We start from the raw sequence: 17,418 nt of genomic DNA, 5'->3' as shown, positions 1-17,418 counted from the left end.
AAACCGTGGTTACACCACACTGGGAATATTGTGCTCGCTCCTGGTTGCCTCATTAAAAGGAAGGATGTAGAAGCTTTGGAGAGGCAGCAGACCAGATGGCGGAAGCAATCCACGAAAATGTGTTGCAGACAGCTCACTAAACTACAAGATGCTTTTCTTTTTCTAGATATACTTCTTCCAAACTGGTATTGTTCCAGTCTCCGGCCTGTAATTTCCCTTTTAAGGAAGTACTTTTCAGCCGACTAAACAATCGGACACTTTTGTGACTTCCTGGGGGATTTGGAGAACTAGTCTCTTAAGTACAAATACTGCTGGGGTGGCCATCGCCGGGGATCGACACTGCATCGAGGCCTGGTAGCGGAAGACAAACCCGCGGTCGGCTCCTTTACTTGCATTGTCTTGGATTGCTCTCTGCCAGGTTCAGGAGCAGCTGTTGCCCTGTGGCCACCAGTCTTCCGGACCAGCTTCACTCACCTCAGCACTGAACTGGCTCCGTGGCTGTGGTGTGCAGCCACCAGCCTCCCGGACCAGCTTCACTCAGCTGAGCAGACAATGGGGAGGCGTGCAGAGGTGAGGCTAGGTGAGCGGAGGTGGAGGGGAGGGTGCGGCATGAAGGAGGCAGTCAAGGAGAGTCCCAACATCTGAACAATTTAAGCGTCCAGCCGATTTGGACAATTTGGGTACGGGCCAAATCGTGACAGCAGGGTCCAGGCTCCGGAGTGGTTGAGAGCGAGGAACAACCTGATATTTGGACGATTTACGTACTGGGGCAGATTGAAAAGGCCAGGGGGTTGAGATTGGAGGCGAGGTGACAGCTGATTCTGCCTGTTCTTCTGTGATGTTTCCTCACCTCTGCGTGAACTAGGACTGTGGCCTGCTCCAGCTGCAGTGATGCCTGGCTTTGTGTGTCTTTGGTCTCACAACATTTAATTGGCTCTGCAATGAAGTGAGGCTGTCACCTACTGTGTCTTTCACAAAACTGAATGCTATTTGCTTACTTCTAATGTTTGCACTATTTCTTTTCTCTCTGCCAATTGGGGGATTGATAATTTTTAAAAAAAATTGGTTCTATTGGGTTTCTTTGTTTTAGACCATAAGACAAAGGAGCAGAAGTCAGCCATTCGGCCCATCGAGTCTGCTCCGCCATTTTATCCTGAGTTGATCCATTCTCCCATTTAGTCCCACTCCCCTGCCTTCTCACCATAACCTTTGATGCCCTGGCTACTCAGATACCTATCAATCTCTGCCTTAAATACACCCAATGAGTTGGCCTCTACTGCCGCCCGTGGCAACAAATTCCATAGATTCACCACCCTCTAACTAAAAAAATGTCTTCGCATTTCTGTTCTGAATGGGCTGCCTGAATGGAGACAAACCTTAAGGTTGTATAATGTATACATATTTTGATAATAAATTTACTTTGAACTTTGAGAGGGTGCAGAGGAGAATCCTGAGAATGATCCTGGGCATGAAAGGGTTAATGTTTGAGGAGCGTTTGATGGGTCTGGGCCTGTACTCTCTGGAGTTCAGAAGAATGAGGAGGGATCTCATTGAAACCTATTGAATATTGAAAGGCCTAGACAGAGTCAATGTGGGGAGGGTGGGGAGGTAATGGGAGAGTTCAGGACGAAAAGCACAGCCTCAGAATAAAAGGGGGCCCATTGAGAACAGACATGAGAAACAATTTCTTTAGGCAGAGGGTGGTGAACCTGTCAAAATCACTGCCACCTGTGGCTGTAAAGGTGAACTCTTTGGGTATATTTAAGGTAGAGATTGATAGGGTCTTGACATTGGAGAGAGTTCAGAGAAGATTCATGAGGATGATTCCAGGAATGAAAGGGTTACCGTATGAGGAACGTCTGGCAGCTCTTGGGCTGTATTCCCTGGAGTTCAGGAGAATGAGGGGGGATCTCATAGAAACATTCCAAATGTTAAAAGGCCTGAACAGATTAGATATGGCAAAGTTATTTCCCACGGTAGGGGAGTCTGGGACAAGAGGGCACAACTTCAGGATTGAAGGACGTCCATTTAGAACAGAGATGCAGAGAATTGTTGCCACAAGCAGCTGTGGGGGCCAAGTCATTGGGTGTATTAAAGGCAGAGATAGATAGGTTCTTGATTAGCCAGGGCATAGAAATATAGAAACATAGAAAAACTACAGCACAATACAGGCCTTTTGGCTCACATTGCTGTGCCAAACATTTACTTATTTTAAAAATTACCTAGGGTTACCCATAACCTTCTATTTTTCTAAGCTTCATGTATCTTTCCAGGAGTCTCTTAAAAGATCCTATCGTATCCACCTCCACCACCATCACTGGCAGCCCATTCCACGCACTCACCACTCTCTGCGTTAAAAAAAACTTACCTTTGTCATCTCCTCTGCACCTACTTCCAAGCATCTTAAACCTGTGCCCTCTTGTGGCGACCATTTCAGCCCTGGGAAAAAGCTTCTGACTATCCACACGATCAATGCCTCTCATCATCTTATACACCACTATCAGGTCACCTCTCATCCTCCGTCACTCCAAGGAGAAAAGGCCGAGTTCACTCAACCTATTCTCGTAAGGCATGCTCCCCAATCCAGGCAACATCCTTGTAAATCTCCTCTGCACCCTTTCTATGGTTTCCACGTCCTTCCTATAGTGAGGTGACCAGAACTGAGCACAGTAGTCCAAGTGGGGTCTGACCAGGGTCCTATATAGCTGCAACATTACCTCTCGGCTCTTGAACTCAATCCTGCAGTTAATGAAGGCCAATGAACCGTTTACCTTCTTAACCACAGAATCAACCACAGCAACTTTGAGTTGTCCTCTGGACTCAGACTCCAAGATCCCTCTGATCCTCCACACTGCCAAGAGTCTTACCATTAATACTTTATTCTGCCATCATATTTGACCTACCAGAATGAACCACCTCACACTTATCTGGGTTGAACTCCATCTGCCACTTCTCAGCCCAGTTTTACATCCTATCGATGTCCCACTGAAACCTCTGACAGCCCTCCACACTATCCACAACACCCCCAACCTTTGTGTCATCAGCAAATTTACTAACCCATCCTTCCACTTCCTCATCCAGGCATCGAAGGGTATGGGGAGAAGGCAGGGGAGTGGGGATGACTGGAAGAATTGGATCAGCCCATGATTGAATGGTGGAGCAGACTCGACAGGCCGAATGGCCTACTTCTGCTCCTATATCTTATGATGTTATGGTTATTGGGAGAAGGCAGTAGAATGGCGTTGAGACGGTTAATACAGTGGAATGGCATTGAGAGGGTTAATACAGTAGAATGGCGTTGAGAGACCATGATGGAATGGTGGAAAAAACTCAATGGGCCAAACGGCCTAATACTGTTCCTGTATCTGATACACAATGAGTGCAACTTCCGCTGTTGTAATGTTACTGAGTTCTGAGTTTGATCTGGTGCCTTCTGCTCTTGTTTCTAGATTGAGGAAATCTTCTCCAAGAACAGCATGAGCTGCCTGACGGCGGACACCCTGAATCCGCCTCCTGACTCCACGGAGGATGAAGATCTCTACAGTGAGCAAGGGAGGATGGGCGAAGATCAGTGCTGGAGATTCCGTGGGCAGGTCCAACAACTGATCCAAGAAGTAGGTTGCCCCTTCATCCTCTCGCTCTGGCAGGCTCCGTATGTGTGTGTGTATATATACACACACACACACACACATATATATATAGAGAGAGAGATTTTCTCAGCCCTGCCACTCTGACGGTAACTCGTGCTCTACTTCAAGGAGTATCCATGGGATCTGGTGCATCCCATGGGCAGGTGAGCGGGGACTTTCTAAAAACTTTTCTAAAATCTCCCTTCTGGAAAGCACCATCGGGTTGTTAGAACAAAAACTTCATGCCGCTTTAAAAGTTTCTTCCCCCAGGCAGTTAATCTGATCAACCATTCTAGTTAGCCTCCCCCTCCCCCTTACCCTCTCTTTCTATTACACCTGTCGTAGGTCTGCACAGAAAAGACTTTCAACGACTAACACAAGAGGCTCTGCAGATGCTGGAAATCCAAGCAACACACACAAAATGCTGGAGGAACTCAGCAGGTCAAGCAGCACCTATAGAACTGACGAAGCAGTTGATACTTTGGGTTGAGACACTTCAACAGGAAAATAGATTATTATCTGAATGGTGGCTGATTAGGAAAAGGGGAGGTGCAACAAGACCTGGGTGTCATTATACACCAGTCATTGAAAGTGGGCATCAGGTACAGCAGGCGGTGAAAAAGGCGAATGGTATGCTGGCATTTATAGCGAGAGAATTCGAGTACAGGAGCAGGGAGGTACTACTGCAGTTGCCTGGAGTATTGTGTGCAGTTTTGGTCCCCTAATCTGAGGAAAGACATCCTTGCCATAGAGGGAGTACAAAGAAGGTTCACCAGATTGATTCCTGGGATGGCAGGACTTTCATATGATGAAAGACTGGATGAACTAGGCTTATACTCGTTGGAATTTAGAATATTGAGGGGGGGATCTTATTGAAACATATAAAATCCTAAAGGGATTGGACAGGCTAGATGCAGGAAGATTGTTCTCGATGTTGGGGAAGTCCAGAACGAGGGGTCACAGTTTGAGGATAAAGGGGAAGCCTTTTAGGACCGAAATGAGGAAAAACTTCTTCACACAGGGAGTGGTGAATCTGCGGAATTCTCTGCCACAGGAAACAGTTGAGGCCGGTTCATTGGCTATATTTAAGAGGGAGTTAGATATGGCCCTTGTGGCTAAAGGGATCAGGGGGTATGGAGGGAAGGCTGGTACAGGGTTCTGAGTTGGATGATCAGCCATGATCATACTGAATGGCGGTGCAGGCTCAAAGGGCCGAATGGCCTACTCCTGCACCTATTTTCTATGTTTCTATGTAACAGGGCTGGAAAGGAAGTGTGTGGGGGGGGGGGTGATGCCAGAATAAAAGGGTGAGAGGAGACGAAGGAGGACATCTAGAAGATGATAGGTGAAGCCAGGTGGGTGGGGATGTTCAAGGTCAAGGGCTGGAGAGGAAGGAGCCTGGTAGGAGAGGAGAGTGGACCATTGGAGAAAGGAAGGGATGGGGGAAGCCAGGGGGAGATAGACAGGTGGAGAAGAGGTAAGTGGCCAGATTGGGCAATAGAAGGGCGAGGGGAGGGAAGTTCTTTTACTGGGAGGAGAAATTGATGTTCCTGCCGTCTGGTTGGAGGATACCCAGGAGGAAAATAAGGTGTGGCTCCTCCACCCAGAGAGTGGACACATCTTGGCCCCATCCATAGATGCTGCCTGACCTGCTGAGTTTCTCCAGCATTTTGTGTGTGTTACTTTAAGCCACTTTTTATTACATTGTGAATACATGCTGGTATTTATGTATTTATGCAGATTTTATTCTGTACTTTAATCTCTAAATATATTTGCTATTCTTTATAATTGTTGAACGTTGTTGTCTGTTGTTATATGTTGTGCCAACTCAGTAGAGTTCAGAATAAATAAGGGGTGATCTGATTCGAACCTTCCTGATTCTGAAAGGCCTCGATAGAGTGGACATGGGATCTGTGGGCACAGCCTCAGAATAAAGTGACGTCCTTTCAAAATTGAGATGGAGGGGAATTTCCTCGCCAGGGAGGGGTGAATCAGTAGAATTCATCGCCAGCGAAGGTTCTGGAGATCAAACAACTGGTATATTTAAATCAGAGACTAGTAAGATCTTGACTGGGTGTGGGGGGTGGTTTAAGGATAACAGGGAGAGGGTGCAAAAATGGGGGTTGATTTATGAAAAAGCAGCTGTGATTGGTTGAGCAGATTCATTGGCTGGATGGCCTAATCCTATGTTTTATATCTTAACACACCACAGTAACTTCCTAATACACTCAGTGGCCATTTTATTAGGTACACCTGTACACCTGCTCATTAAAGTAAATATCTAATTAGCAACTCAATGCATAAAAGCACGCAGACATGGTCAAGAGGTTCAGTTGTCATTCAGACCAAACATCAGAACGGGGAAGAAATGTGATCTAGGTGACTTTGACTGTGGAATGATTGTTGGTGCCAGATGGGGAGATTTGAGTATCTCAGAAACTGCTGATCTCCTGGGATTTTAACGCACAACAGTCTCTAGAGTTTACAGAGAATGCAGCAAAAAACAAAAAAAGACATCCAGTGAGTGTCAGTTCTGTGGGTGAAAACACCTTGTTAATGAGAGAGGTCAGAGGAGAATGGCCAGACTGGTTCAAGCTGACAGGAAGGTGACAGTAACTCAAGTAACCACACGTTACAACAGTGGTGTGCAGAACAGCAACACATCGAATCTGAACACACAACACGTTGAACCTTGAAGTGGATGAACGACAGCAGCAGGAGACCATGAACACACACACAGTGACCGCTTTATTAGGTACCAGAGGTACATAATGAAATGGCCACTGAGGGTTTATGGCGAATTATGCTGATCATTGATCAAGTCCACATCTGTGCTGAAATGAATACAAGCAATGCCTGAACTGCTCAGCAGGTCTGAACAAGTGAAAAAGAGTTAAAATTATCCCTTCAGGTTGAAGAGCCTTAGTCAGGTGATGACAAATCAGAACTGACAAAGGTTCTTTGACTCCCGTGTTGTTGAATTTGTTTTACTTCCCACAGAAAATATTTCTGGCATTTTCTGTTTTTGTTTTAGATCTCCAGTTGTCCATGGTGATATTTGGCCCATCCTATACATGCCTCCAGACATCTGTATGTAGTCGTTGAGCACTAGAGTGCAGAAACAGACCTTTTGGCCCATCTAGTCTGTGCTGAGCTGTTAATCGGCCTCGCCCCATTGGCCTGCACTTGGACCATATCCCTCCATACCCCTCCCATCCATGTACCTATCCAACTTACTCATAAATGTTGAAATTGAACCAGTTTCCACTGGCAGCTCGATCTGTGCTCTCACCACACTCTGAGTACAGAGGTTCTTCCTCAGGTTCCCCTTAAACATTTCACCCTTCACCCTTAACCCATGACCTCTAGTTGTAGCCTCACCGAATGTCAGTGGAAAAAGCTTGCTTGTGTTTACTGTATCTATCCCCCTCATAATTTGGTTTACCTCTATCAGGTCTGCCCTCATTTCCCTGTGCTCCAGAGAATAAACTTCTAACCTATTCAACCTTCCCTTATAACTCAGGTCCCCAGATCCCAGCAACGTCCTTGTAAGTTTTCTCTGTACTCTTTCAATCTTATTGATATCTTTCCTGTAGGTAGGTAGTCAAAACTGTACACAATGGTCCAAATTAGGCCTCATCAACATCTTATATAATTTCAATATAACATCCCATTTCCTGCATCAGTACTTTGATTTAAAAAGTCCAATGTGCCATAAGCTCTCTTTATGACCCCATCTACCAGTGATGTCACATTCAAGGAATTATGGACCTGTATTCCCAGATCCCTCTGTTCTATCTCACTCCTCAGATCTCTGTGTAAGTCCTACCTTGGTTTATCTGCCCAAAGAGCAACACCTCACACTTGTCTATATTAACTTCCAGCCACTCCACATCCTGCTGCAAGCTTCCATTCGGCCCATCGAGTTTGCTCCAGCATTCTATAACACCCTTATAAATCAATAACCTATCAACCACTTTAAATATACCCAATGACTTGGTCTCCACAGCCGTCTGTGACAATGAATTCCACAGATCCACCAACATCTGACAAAAGAAATTTCTGCTCATCTCTGTTCTAAATGGATGTTCCTCTGTTCTGAGTCTGTGCCCTCTGGTCCTAGACTCTCCCACTATAGGAAACATCCTCTGCACATCCACTCTATCTGTGCCCTCTGGTCCCAGACTCCCCCACTATAGGAAACATCCTCCCCACATCCACTCTATCTGTGCCCTCTGGTCCTAGACTCCCCCACTATAGGAAACATCCTCTCCACATCCACTCTATCTGTGTCCTCTGGTCCTAGACTCCCCCACTATAGGAAACATCCTCTCCACATCCACTCTATCTGTGCCCTCTGGTCCTAGACTCCCCCACTATAGGAAACATCCTCTCCACATCCACTCTATCTGTGCCCTCTGGTCCCAGACTCCCCCACTATAGGAAACATCCTCTCCACATCCACTCTATCTGTGCCCTCTGGTCCTAGACTCTCCCACTATAGGAAACATCCTCTGCACATCCACTCTATCTGTGCCCTCTGGTCCTAGACTCTCCCACTATAGGAAACATTCTCTCCACATCCACTCTATCTGTGCCCTCTGGTCCTAGACTCTCCCACTATAGGAAACATCCTCTCCACATCCACTCTATCTGTGTCCTCTGGTCCTAGACTCCCCCACTATAGGAAACATCCTCTCCACATCCACTCTATCTGTGTCCTCTGGTCCTAGACTCCCCCACTATAGGAAACATCCTCTCCACATCCACTCTATCTGTGCCCTCTGGTCCCAGACTCCCCCACTATAGGAAACATCCTCTGCACATCCACTCTATCTGTGCCCTCTGGTCCTAGACTCTCCCACTATAGGAAACATCCTCTGCACATCCACTCTATCTGTGCCCTCTGGTCCTAGACTCTCCCACTATAGGAAACATCCTCTCCACATCCACTCTATCTGTGCCCTCTGGTCCTAGACTCCCCCAGTATAGGAAACATCCTCTGCACATCCACTCTATCTGTGCCCTCTGGTCCTAGACTCTCCCACTATAGGAAACATCCTCTGCACATCCACTCTATCTGTGCCCTCTGGTCCTAGACTCTCCCACTATAGGAAACATCCTCTCCACATCCACTCTATCTGTGCCCTCTGGTCCTAGACTCTCCCACTATAGGAAACATTCTCTCCACATCCACTCTATCTGTGCCCTCTGGTCCTAGACTCTCCCACTATAGGAAACATTCTCTCCACATCCACTCTATCTGTGCCCTCTGGTCCTAGACTCCCCCACTATAGGAAACATCCTCTCCACATCCACTCTATCTGTGTCCTCTGGTCCTAGACTCCCCCACTATAGGAAACATCCTCTCCACATCCACTCTATCTGTGCCCTCTGGTCCCAGACTCCCCCACTATAGGAAACATCCTCTCCACATCCACTCTATCTGTGCCCTCTGGTCCCAGACTCCCCCACTATAGGAAACATTCTCTCCACATCCACTCTATCTAGGCCTTTCAATATTCGACAGGTTTCAATGAGATTTCCTTCGTTCTTCTGAACCCCAGTGAATAAAGGCCCTGAGCTGTCAAATGCACCCCATACATTAACCCTTTCATTTCCAGAACCATTCTCATGAGAGAAGCACTGTAAGAGCAAGTGACCAAAATCTTAGGTAAATAGGTAGGGCCTTTTTTTTTAGGCAACTTAGGAGTGAGGTTATGCAGGGGTGAGGGAGGATGGGAGTATTTTTTAAACTCACACTTCTTCAAAAATATTTTACAGACCATAGCGAAGCGGTATGAACAGGACATGTCTCTCATTGTGAAAGGTAAACACACCCTAATTCTCATTAACATCGATTTCTTCTTCTGGGATTTTGTTTCTTCCCCCTTTCTGTCTTCTATTGTTTCCTACTCTGGCTTCTTACCTCTTCTGCTCACCTGCTTGTGGTTGGGGTGACGTGGGTCCCCAATGATCCTTCGGGCCCTTTTTACACACCTGTCTTTGTAAATGTCCTGAATCATGGGAAGTTCACAACTACAGATGCGCTGGGCTGTCCGCACCACTCTCTGCACAGTCCTGTGATTAAGGGAGGTACAGTTCCCATAGCAGGCAGTGACGCAACTTGTTCTAAGAATCATTTTACTTACACAATTTGTCTTGCTTTCCACTTTGGTTGTTTGTCAGTCTTTGTTTATGTATAGTTAGTCATAGAATTGTATTCCTTTTTGCTTGTAAATGCCCGCAAAAAAAATGAGCCTCGAGATAATATATGGTAACATATTTGTATTTTCATAAACACGAGATGCAGATGCCAGAAATGAATCTCAGGGTTCAATATGGTGACGTTAATGTTCTTTGATAATAAATTTACTTTGAACTTTGAAATTCAGAGTAACACTCCCGATGCTGGAGGAACTTGGCATGTCAGGCAGCATTTATGGAGGGGAATGAACAGTCTACGTTTTGGGCCGAGGCCCTTCACCAGGACTGGAAAGGATGGGGGCAGAAGCCAGAACAACGAAGTGGGGGGAGGGAAAGAAGTACAAGTTGGCAGGTGAGAGAGAATGTCCTGGATGAGTGGGATCTTTGCTGATGGAGACAGTGGGAAGTGTAGACAGAGTCCGTAGAGGGGAGTTTGGTTTCTGTGAAGTGCTGAGCTGTGTCCACAGCTCTCTGCAGTTTCCTCATGGTCTCAGGCAGAGCAGTTACCGTCCCAAGCTCTGATGAATCCAGATAGCATGCTTTCGATGGTGTGTTGATATAAATTGTGATAAGGTGTCTATCATGTGGGTCTTTACCAGGTGCCTTTGGAAAGTTCATGTGCACAGCATCCACTCTACCACACTCAGCTGTGACACTGATTGTGACGCTATGATCAGGGAGAAATTGGGGAAATTGGAGATAAAAGATGAGGGACAGATGGTGAAAGGGTCAGGGGGAAGAAGAGAAAAGAGATCAATAAGTTCACAAGACCATAAGACATAGGAGCAGAATTTGGCCTATTGGGTCTGTTCCACCATTCCAGCATGACTGGTTTATTATCTCTCTCAACCCCATTTTCCTGCTGTCTCTCCATAACCCTTGACACCCTTACAAATCAAGAACCAGTCAAGCTCCACTTTAAATATACCCCATGACTTGACCTTCAGAGCTGTATGTGGCGATGAATTCCACAGACTCACCACCCTCTGGCTAAAGAGATTCTTCCTTATCTCTGTTCTAAATGGACGTTCCTCTATTTTGTGTCCTCTGGTCCTAGACTCCCCCACTACAGGATGTATCCTCTCCACATCACTCTATCTGTGTCCTCTGGTCCTAGACTCCCCCACTATAGGACATAGCCTCTCCACATCCACTCTATCTGTGTCCTCTGGTCCTAGACTCCCCCACTATAGGAAACATGCTCTCCACATCCACTCTACCTGTGTCCTCTGGTCCTAGACTCCCCCACTATAGGACATATCCTCTCCACATCCACTCTATGTGTGTCCTCTGGTCCTAGACTCCCCCACTATAGGACATATCCTCTCCACATCCACTCTATCTGTGTCCTCTGGTCCTAGACTCCCCCACCATAGGACATATCCTCTCCACATCACTCTACTATCTGTGCCCTCTGGTCCTAGACTCGCCCGCCTAACGAAACATCCGCTCAATTAGTCAGTTACAATGTCTTGCAGACTGTTCATACAGTTCCTTAAACAGTGCATGGAGGTCATTCAAGGGAAAACAACACGATGCAGATTAAAGTGTTAACAGTTTCAGAGAGAGTGCAGTGCAGGCAGACAATAAAATGCAAGACCATAATATCTCTTTTTTGAGATCAAGATACCATTTGGAGGACCGTTGGGTAGTCTTGTCTAACAGTGAGATAGAAGCTGTCCTTGAGCCTGGTGGTATGTGCTTTCAGGTATTGGTAGCAAGAACTTGATGGCAAGAACATTGATTCCTCCTCCCAGTAAAAGAAAATTCCCCTCCCCCTCTCCACTTACTCTATTCCCCACTCTGGTCCCTTACCTCTTCTCAACTTTCTATCCTTTCCTATGGGTCCACTCCTCCGTTTCTTTCTCCCGTGGTCCATATTCCTCTCCTACCAGATGCCTTCTTCTCCAGCCTTTACCTTTCCTACCCATTTGTCTTCAGCTATCACCTTCTAGCTCCTCATTCCCCTCCCCCCCACCTTTTTATTCTGGCGTCCTCCCCCTTCCTTTCCATTACTGAAGAAGAATCTCAGCCCGAAACAACTGCTAATTCATTTCCATAGATGCTGCCTGACCTGCTGAGTAACTCCAGTATTTTGTGTGTGTCGCTTTTGTATATTCTGCATGACGGGAGAAGAGACAATTGTCCTGGGGGAATGGGGTCTTTGATTGCTCTAATGAGATGTGTACAGTATTCATACTGAGGTAGATTGTGAGGTAAAGAGTCCATCTTATCATACAAGCAGTGAGCTTAAGACTCTGACAACACCCCTGAGCTAACGTGTGATTATTGTTTGATCTTTGATCGGCCTAGGTGAACTCTCCCGGTTCCTTCCATACCTGAGGCAGTCAGGATCTGGATCCCAGCCACCTGTACAGAAAGTCGCAGCTCACCTCATAGGGAATCACAGGATGAAGACAATTTCCCTGGAAGGTGAGCTCAGGTCTCAGTCGCACCAACACTGGTCACGATGGTGATCTGTCATATGGTTGTCTACCTGAGAGACCTCCAATGTAAATTCAGTCATACACCTGTCTGTTAATGCACATATCCTATCTTGTCCTGTTTTCCCAACCACTGAGGTCTGGCTAACTGGTCTATAATTTCCTTTCTGCTGCTACCCTCCTTTCCTAAAGAGTGGAGTGACATATGCAATTTTCCGGTCCTCTGGCACCATGCCAGAGATCAATGATTCTTGAAAGATTGTTACTAATTCCTCCAAAACCTCTACCGCTACCTCTTTCGGAACCCTAGGGTGCAGTTCATCCGGTCCGGGTAACTTACGTACCTTCAGGTCTTTCAGCTTTTTGAGCACCTTCTCTTTTGTAATAGTAACTGCACTCACCCCTCTTCCTTTGCACCCTTCATTGACAGATATCGTAAAATTTGTTGTTTTGCGGCAGCAGTACCGTGAAAGGCAAAATAAACTATAAACTACAAGAAACATTGTAATCTCAGTGGCCACTCTATTAGGTATAGCTGTGCACCTGCTCTGTGATATCACTCCGGAGAAACATTGTATCATATCCTAATGCATGTATACATTTCTAAATGACAATAAAAGAGGACTGAGTGTTCTCATAATCTAAAAAAAATCTATTCAGCCAATCATGTGGCAACAACTCAATGCATAGTACTATGCAGACATGGTCAAGAGGTTCAGTTGTTCAGACCAAACATCAGAATGGGGAAGAAATGTGATCTGAGTGACTTTGATCGTGGAATGATTGTTAGTGCCAGGCAGGGTGGTTTGAGTATCTCAGAAACTGCTGATCTCCTGGGATTTTCAGATACCCTGGCTAATCAAGAATCTTTCAAACTCTTCTTTAAGTATGCCCAATGACATGGCCACCACAGCTGTCTGTGGCAATGAATTCCTTGGATTCACTACTCTCTGACGAAAGAAATTCATCCTCATCTCTGTTCTAAAGGGACGTCCCTCTATTCTGAGGCTGTGCCCTCTGGTCGTGGAACTCTGGAAGATCTCAACAGGTCAGGTGGCATCTATAGGAAACTCTGCAGTCACTCTATCAAGGCTTTCCACGGTCAATAGGTTTCAATGAGAACCCTCCCTCGTTCCTCTGATTTCCAGTGAGTACAGACATAGAGCCATCAAACACTCCTCGTGTGATAAGCCTTTCAATCCCTGAACCATTTTTGTGAACCTCCTTTGGCACCTGTCCAGTGTCAGTACATCCTTTCTTACATAAGGGACCCAAAACTGCTAATAAACTATCTAATAAAGTGGCAGCTGAATCTGTTAGGAATTTTCTGTGCTTTGTTTGTCAGGGTGCGACATGCAACAAAAAACGTTTCACAACGTAAACAGCATTTTAGAAAGTAGTTTGAGGTGTTTACAGTGCACTCCCACAGGAAAGCAGTATCCATCGTCAAGGACCCCACCATCCAGGCCATGCTGTCTTCTCACTGCTGCCAATCGGAAGAAGGGACAGAAGCCTCAGGTCCCACACCACCGGGTTCAAGAACAGTTATTACCCCTCAACCATCAGGTCCCACACCACCGGGTTCAGGAACAATTATTACCCCTCAACCATCAGGTCCCACACCACCAGGTTCAGGAACGGTTATTACCCCTCAACCATCAGGCTCCTGAGCCAGTATGGATAACTTCACCCACCTCAGCACTGAGCCGATTCCATAACTTAACTTTCAAGGGCTGTACAACTCATGTTCTCAGATTGATTGATTGATTTGTTTGCACAGTTTGTCTTTCTTACATATTTATTATTTGTCCATCTTTGTGTGGAGATTTTCATAGATTCTGTTGTATTCCTCTTTTCTGGTCCCAGCCGGGGGAGGTAGTGTGGCAAGCTCCCACTAGCTATTAGATTATGAGGACACGTAGTCCTCTTTTATTGTCATTTAGTAATGCATGCATTAAGAAATGATACATTATTTCCTCCGGTGTGATATCACAAAACACAGGACAGACCAAGACTGAAAAAACTGACAAAACCACATAATTATAACATATAGTTACAACAGTGTAACAATACCATAACTTGATGAAGAAGTCCGTGAGCCCAGTAAAGTTCAAAGTTTCTCAAATATCCCACATCTCACGCAGACGGGAGAAGGAAGAAAAACTCTCCCTGCCATGCCGACCGCAATCCGACTCTGTGTCATCCGAAAACTTCAAGCTCTGATCAGCTCTCCGACACCGAGTACTGAGCGGCATCTCTGTCCCAACGATTCGACCTCCTTCTCGGTTGCCAAAAGCGGGCAAGGCCGGGGATTTTGAGGCCTACCCTCCGAAAGATTCCCGACCCCACAGTAACGACAGCAGCGAACGGGCGTTTCAGAAATTTCTCCAGGTGTTTCTCTGTGCTTTCACGTCCATTCTCCATCAAATCAGAATTGTCCACGGCCCCTATTTAACAGGTACAATATCATTTTTCACCGGAGGGCTGCGCACGCACAGGCGCGCCGCCATCTTCTCCTCCCGCCTTTTTGCTCCCAGTGGCGTGCATCTTAAATAGACTCTGACAACCAAGTCCAGCTCCGGGCCTTCACATGTGGCTTAGCTACTAAGCCCCGTGGAATCATTTCTACTGACAGGAGAAGAGGCAAAGGTGGATTACTGACACCTTAAAACCAGTTACTTTGGACAGTTGGGGCTTGTCAGCCATGGTTGGCAGCTCATCTCAGAGAAGGAGATCTCTGATCTCAAACCTCCACTGCTTTGCGCCTATACCCACTCAAGGGCAAGGCTTTGGGTGTAAATGTCAATGAAAAATCCGGAGCTGGAGGCCCGACACAGCCCAGTGTTGAGTTTAATGTTGACTGGCAACTGGTGCGACACATCGGGTGTCAAACTGTATTGGTCTCTGTTGTTCTTTTGGATTCATCAGGTGGGTGGAGAGGGGAACCTTGTTGCATGGCAACAGTTTTCTCTCCATATCGTACTGCCCTGGCTTTGCATATCATGTAAACAGCTAGGACACAACACCCATGTTCAACCCTGACCATCAGAGGGCCATCTCTGTTCTAGTGTGAATACTTGCAATAAAATGCATCTCAAGGTAGTATATAGGGACATATATGTATTTCATTTATAGATTTACTTTGAACTTCTCTGATTCAAATATCTGTCAATCACCAAAATTCGGCCCTCTGCCACAACTTCTCCACTCCACTGGTCCAAATATCTGCCAATCACCATTTTCCCATCCTCTCCTATTATTGCTGCACTCCACTGGTCCAAATATCTGCCAATCACCATTTCCCATCCTCTCCTATCACTGCTCTACTCCACTGGTCCAAATATCTGCCAATCACCATTTTTCCATCCTCTCTTATTATTGCTGCACTCCAGTGGTCCAAATATCTGTCAATCACCATTTCCCATCCTCTCCTATCACTGCTCCGCTCCACTGGTTCAAATTTCTTGTCAATCAGAGACAGGTTCAGCAGATGCTGGAAATCTTAAGCAAGATTCTGGAGGAACTCAGCAGGTCAGGCAGCATCTATGGAGGGGAAGCAAGAGTCAGTGTTTCAGGCCCATAAGTGATGAAGGGTTCCAGTCTGAAATGCCAACTGTTTATTCCCTTCCATAGATGCTGCCTGACCTGCTGAGTTTCTCCAGCATTTTGTGTGTGTTGCTCTGGATTTCCAGCCTCTGCAGAACCTCTCGTGTTTATGATGACCTATCGCATGCCAGCTTATGCTCCTGTCCCTTCTGCTTCCCATTTATTTTGGCTTCAGGCCCCTTCCTTACCAGTCCATAAGACCATAGGACATAGAAGCAGAATTACTCCATTCAGCCCATCGAGTCTGCTCCGCCATTCCATCATAGTTGATTCTGGATCCCACTCAGTCCCATACACCTGCTTTCCAGCCATATTCTTTGATGCCCTGACCATTCAGGAAACGATCAACTTCCACCTTAGATATACTCACGGATTTGGCTTCCACCGCAGTCTGTGGCAGAGCATTCCACAGATTTACTACTCTCTGGCTAAAAAATTTTCTCCTTACCTCTGTTCTAAAGGGTTTCCCCTCAATTTTGATGCTGTGCCCTCTAGTTCTGGATACTCCCACCATAGGAAACATCCTCTCCACATTCACCTGATCTAGTCCTTTCAACATTTGGTAGGTTTCAATGAAATCCCCCCCACATTCTCCTAAATTCTAGTGAATACAGGTCCAAAGCTGCCAAATGCTCCTCATATGTTAACCCCTTCGTTCCCGGAATAATACTTACGAACCTCCTCTGGACCCTCTCCACTGACAACACATCCTTTCTGAGATATGGGGCCCCAAACTGTTGACAATACTCCAAGTACGGCCTGACTAGTGTCTTATGAAGGCTCAGCATTATCTCCTTGTTTTTATATTCTATTCCTCTTGAAATAAATGCCAACATTGCATTTGCCTTCTTTACCTGTAAATTAACCTTCTGGGAGTCTTGCACAAGGACACCTAAGTCCCTCTGCACCTCTGATGTTTGAATGTTCTCCTCATTTAGATAATAGTCTGCACTATTGTTCCTTTTACCAAAATGCATTATCATAAACTTTTGAACGCTGTATTCTATCTGCCACATTTTTGCCCATTCTTCCAATTTGTCTAAGTCCTGCATTGCTTCCTCAGCACTACCTACCCCTCTACGTACCTTCATATCATCTGCAAACTTTGCCACACAACCATCAATTGCATTATCTAAATCATTGACAAACAATGTGAAAAATGGCAATCCCAATACTGACTCCTGAGGAACACCACTAGTCACTGGCAGCCAACCAGAAAAGGCCCCCTTTTATTCCCACTGGCTGCTTCCTGCTTGTCAGCCGTTCTGTTCACCTGTAAGGCCGTAGGATTTTCTCTTGTTAAGCAGCTTCGTGTGGTACCTTTTCAAGTGCCTTCTGTAAATCCCAATAAAGGATATCCACTGCTTCTCCTTTGTCCATCCTGCTTGTTACTTCCTCAAAGAACTCCGACAGATTTGTCAGGCAAGATTTCCCTTTACAGAAACCGTGCTGACTTTGACATAGTTTATCATTAGTCTCCAAGTACAGATCGACCTTCACTAATCTGACTACCTGTAATCCGGTTCCTTTGA

General features: G+C 46.0%; 1 protein-coding gene across 1 annotated transcript in view; it reads left to right on the top strand.

Annotated features, from left to right (window-relative positions):
• Positions 1-17,418, top strand: part of tnfsf10 (TNF superfamily member 10) — a 56,684-nt gene that overhangs the window by 19,374 nt on the left and 19,892 nt on the right. The window contains exons 2-4 of the mRNA XM_063045279.1: positions 3,450-3,614; positions 9,414-9,459; positions 12,150-12,269. Of these exons, the coding sequence (XP_062901349.1) occupies positions 3,450-3,614; positions 9,414-9,459; positions 12,150-12,269 (331 nt within the window). The remainder of the gene's footprint in view (positions 1-3,449; positions 3,615-9,413; positions 9,460-12,149; positions 12,270-17,418) is intronic.

The sequence above is a fragment of the Mobula hypostoma genome, chromosome 4 (genome assembly GCF_963921235.1).
Source record: "Mobula hypostoma chromosome 4, sMobHyp1.1, whole genome shotgun sequence".
Classification (NCBI taxonomy): domain Eukaryota; kingdom Metazoa; phylum Chordata; class Chondrichthyes; order Myliobatiformes; family Myliobatidae; genus Mobula; species Mobula hypostoma.
Note: the sequence above shows the minus strand (reverse complement) of the source record. Positions and strands in the feature narration are given on the sequence as shown.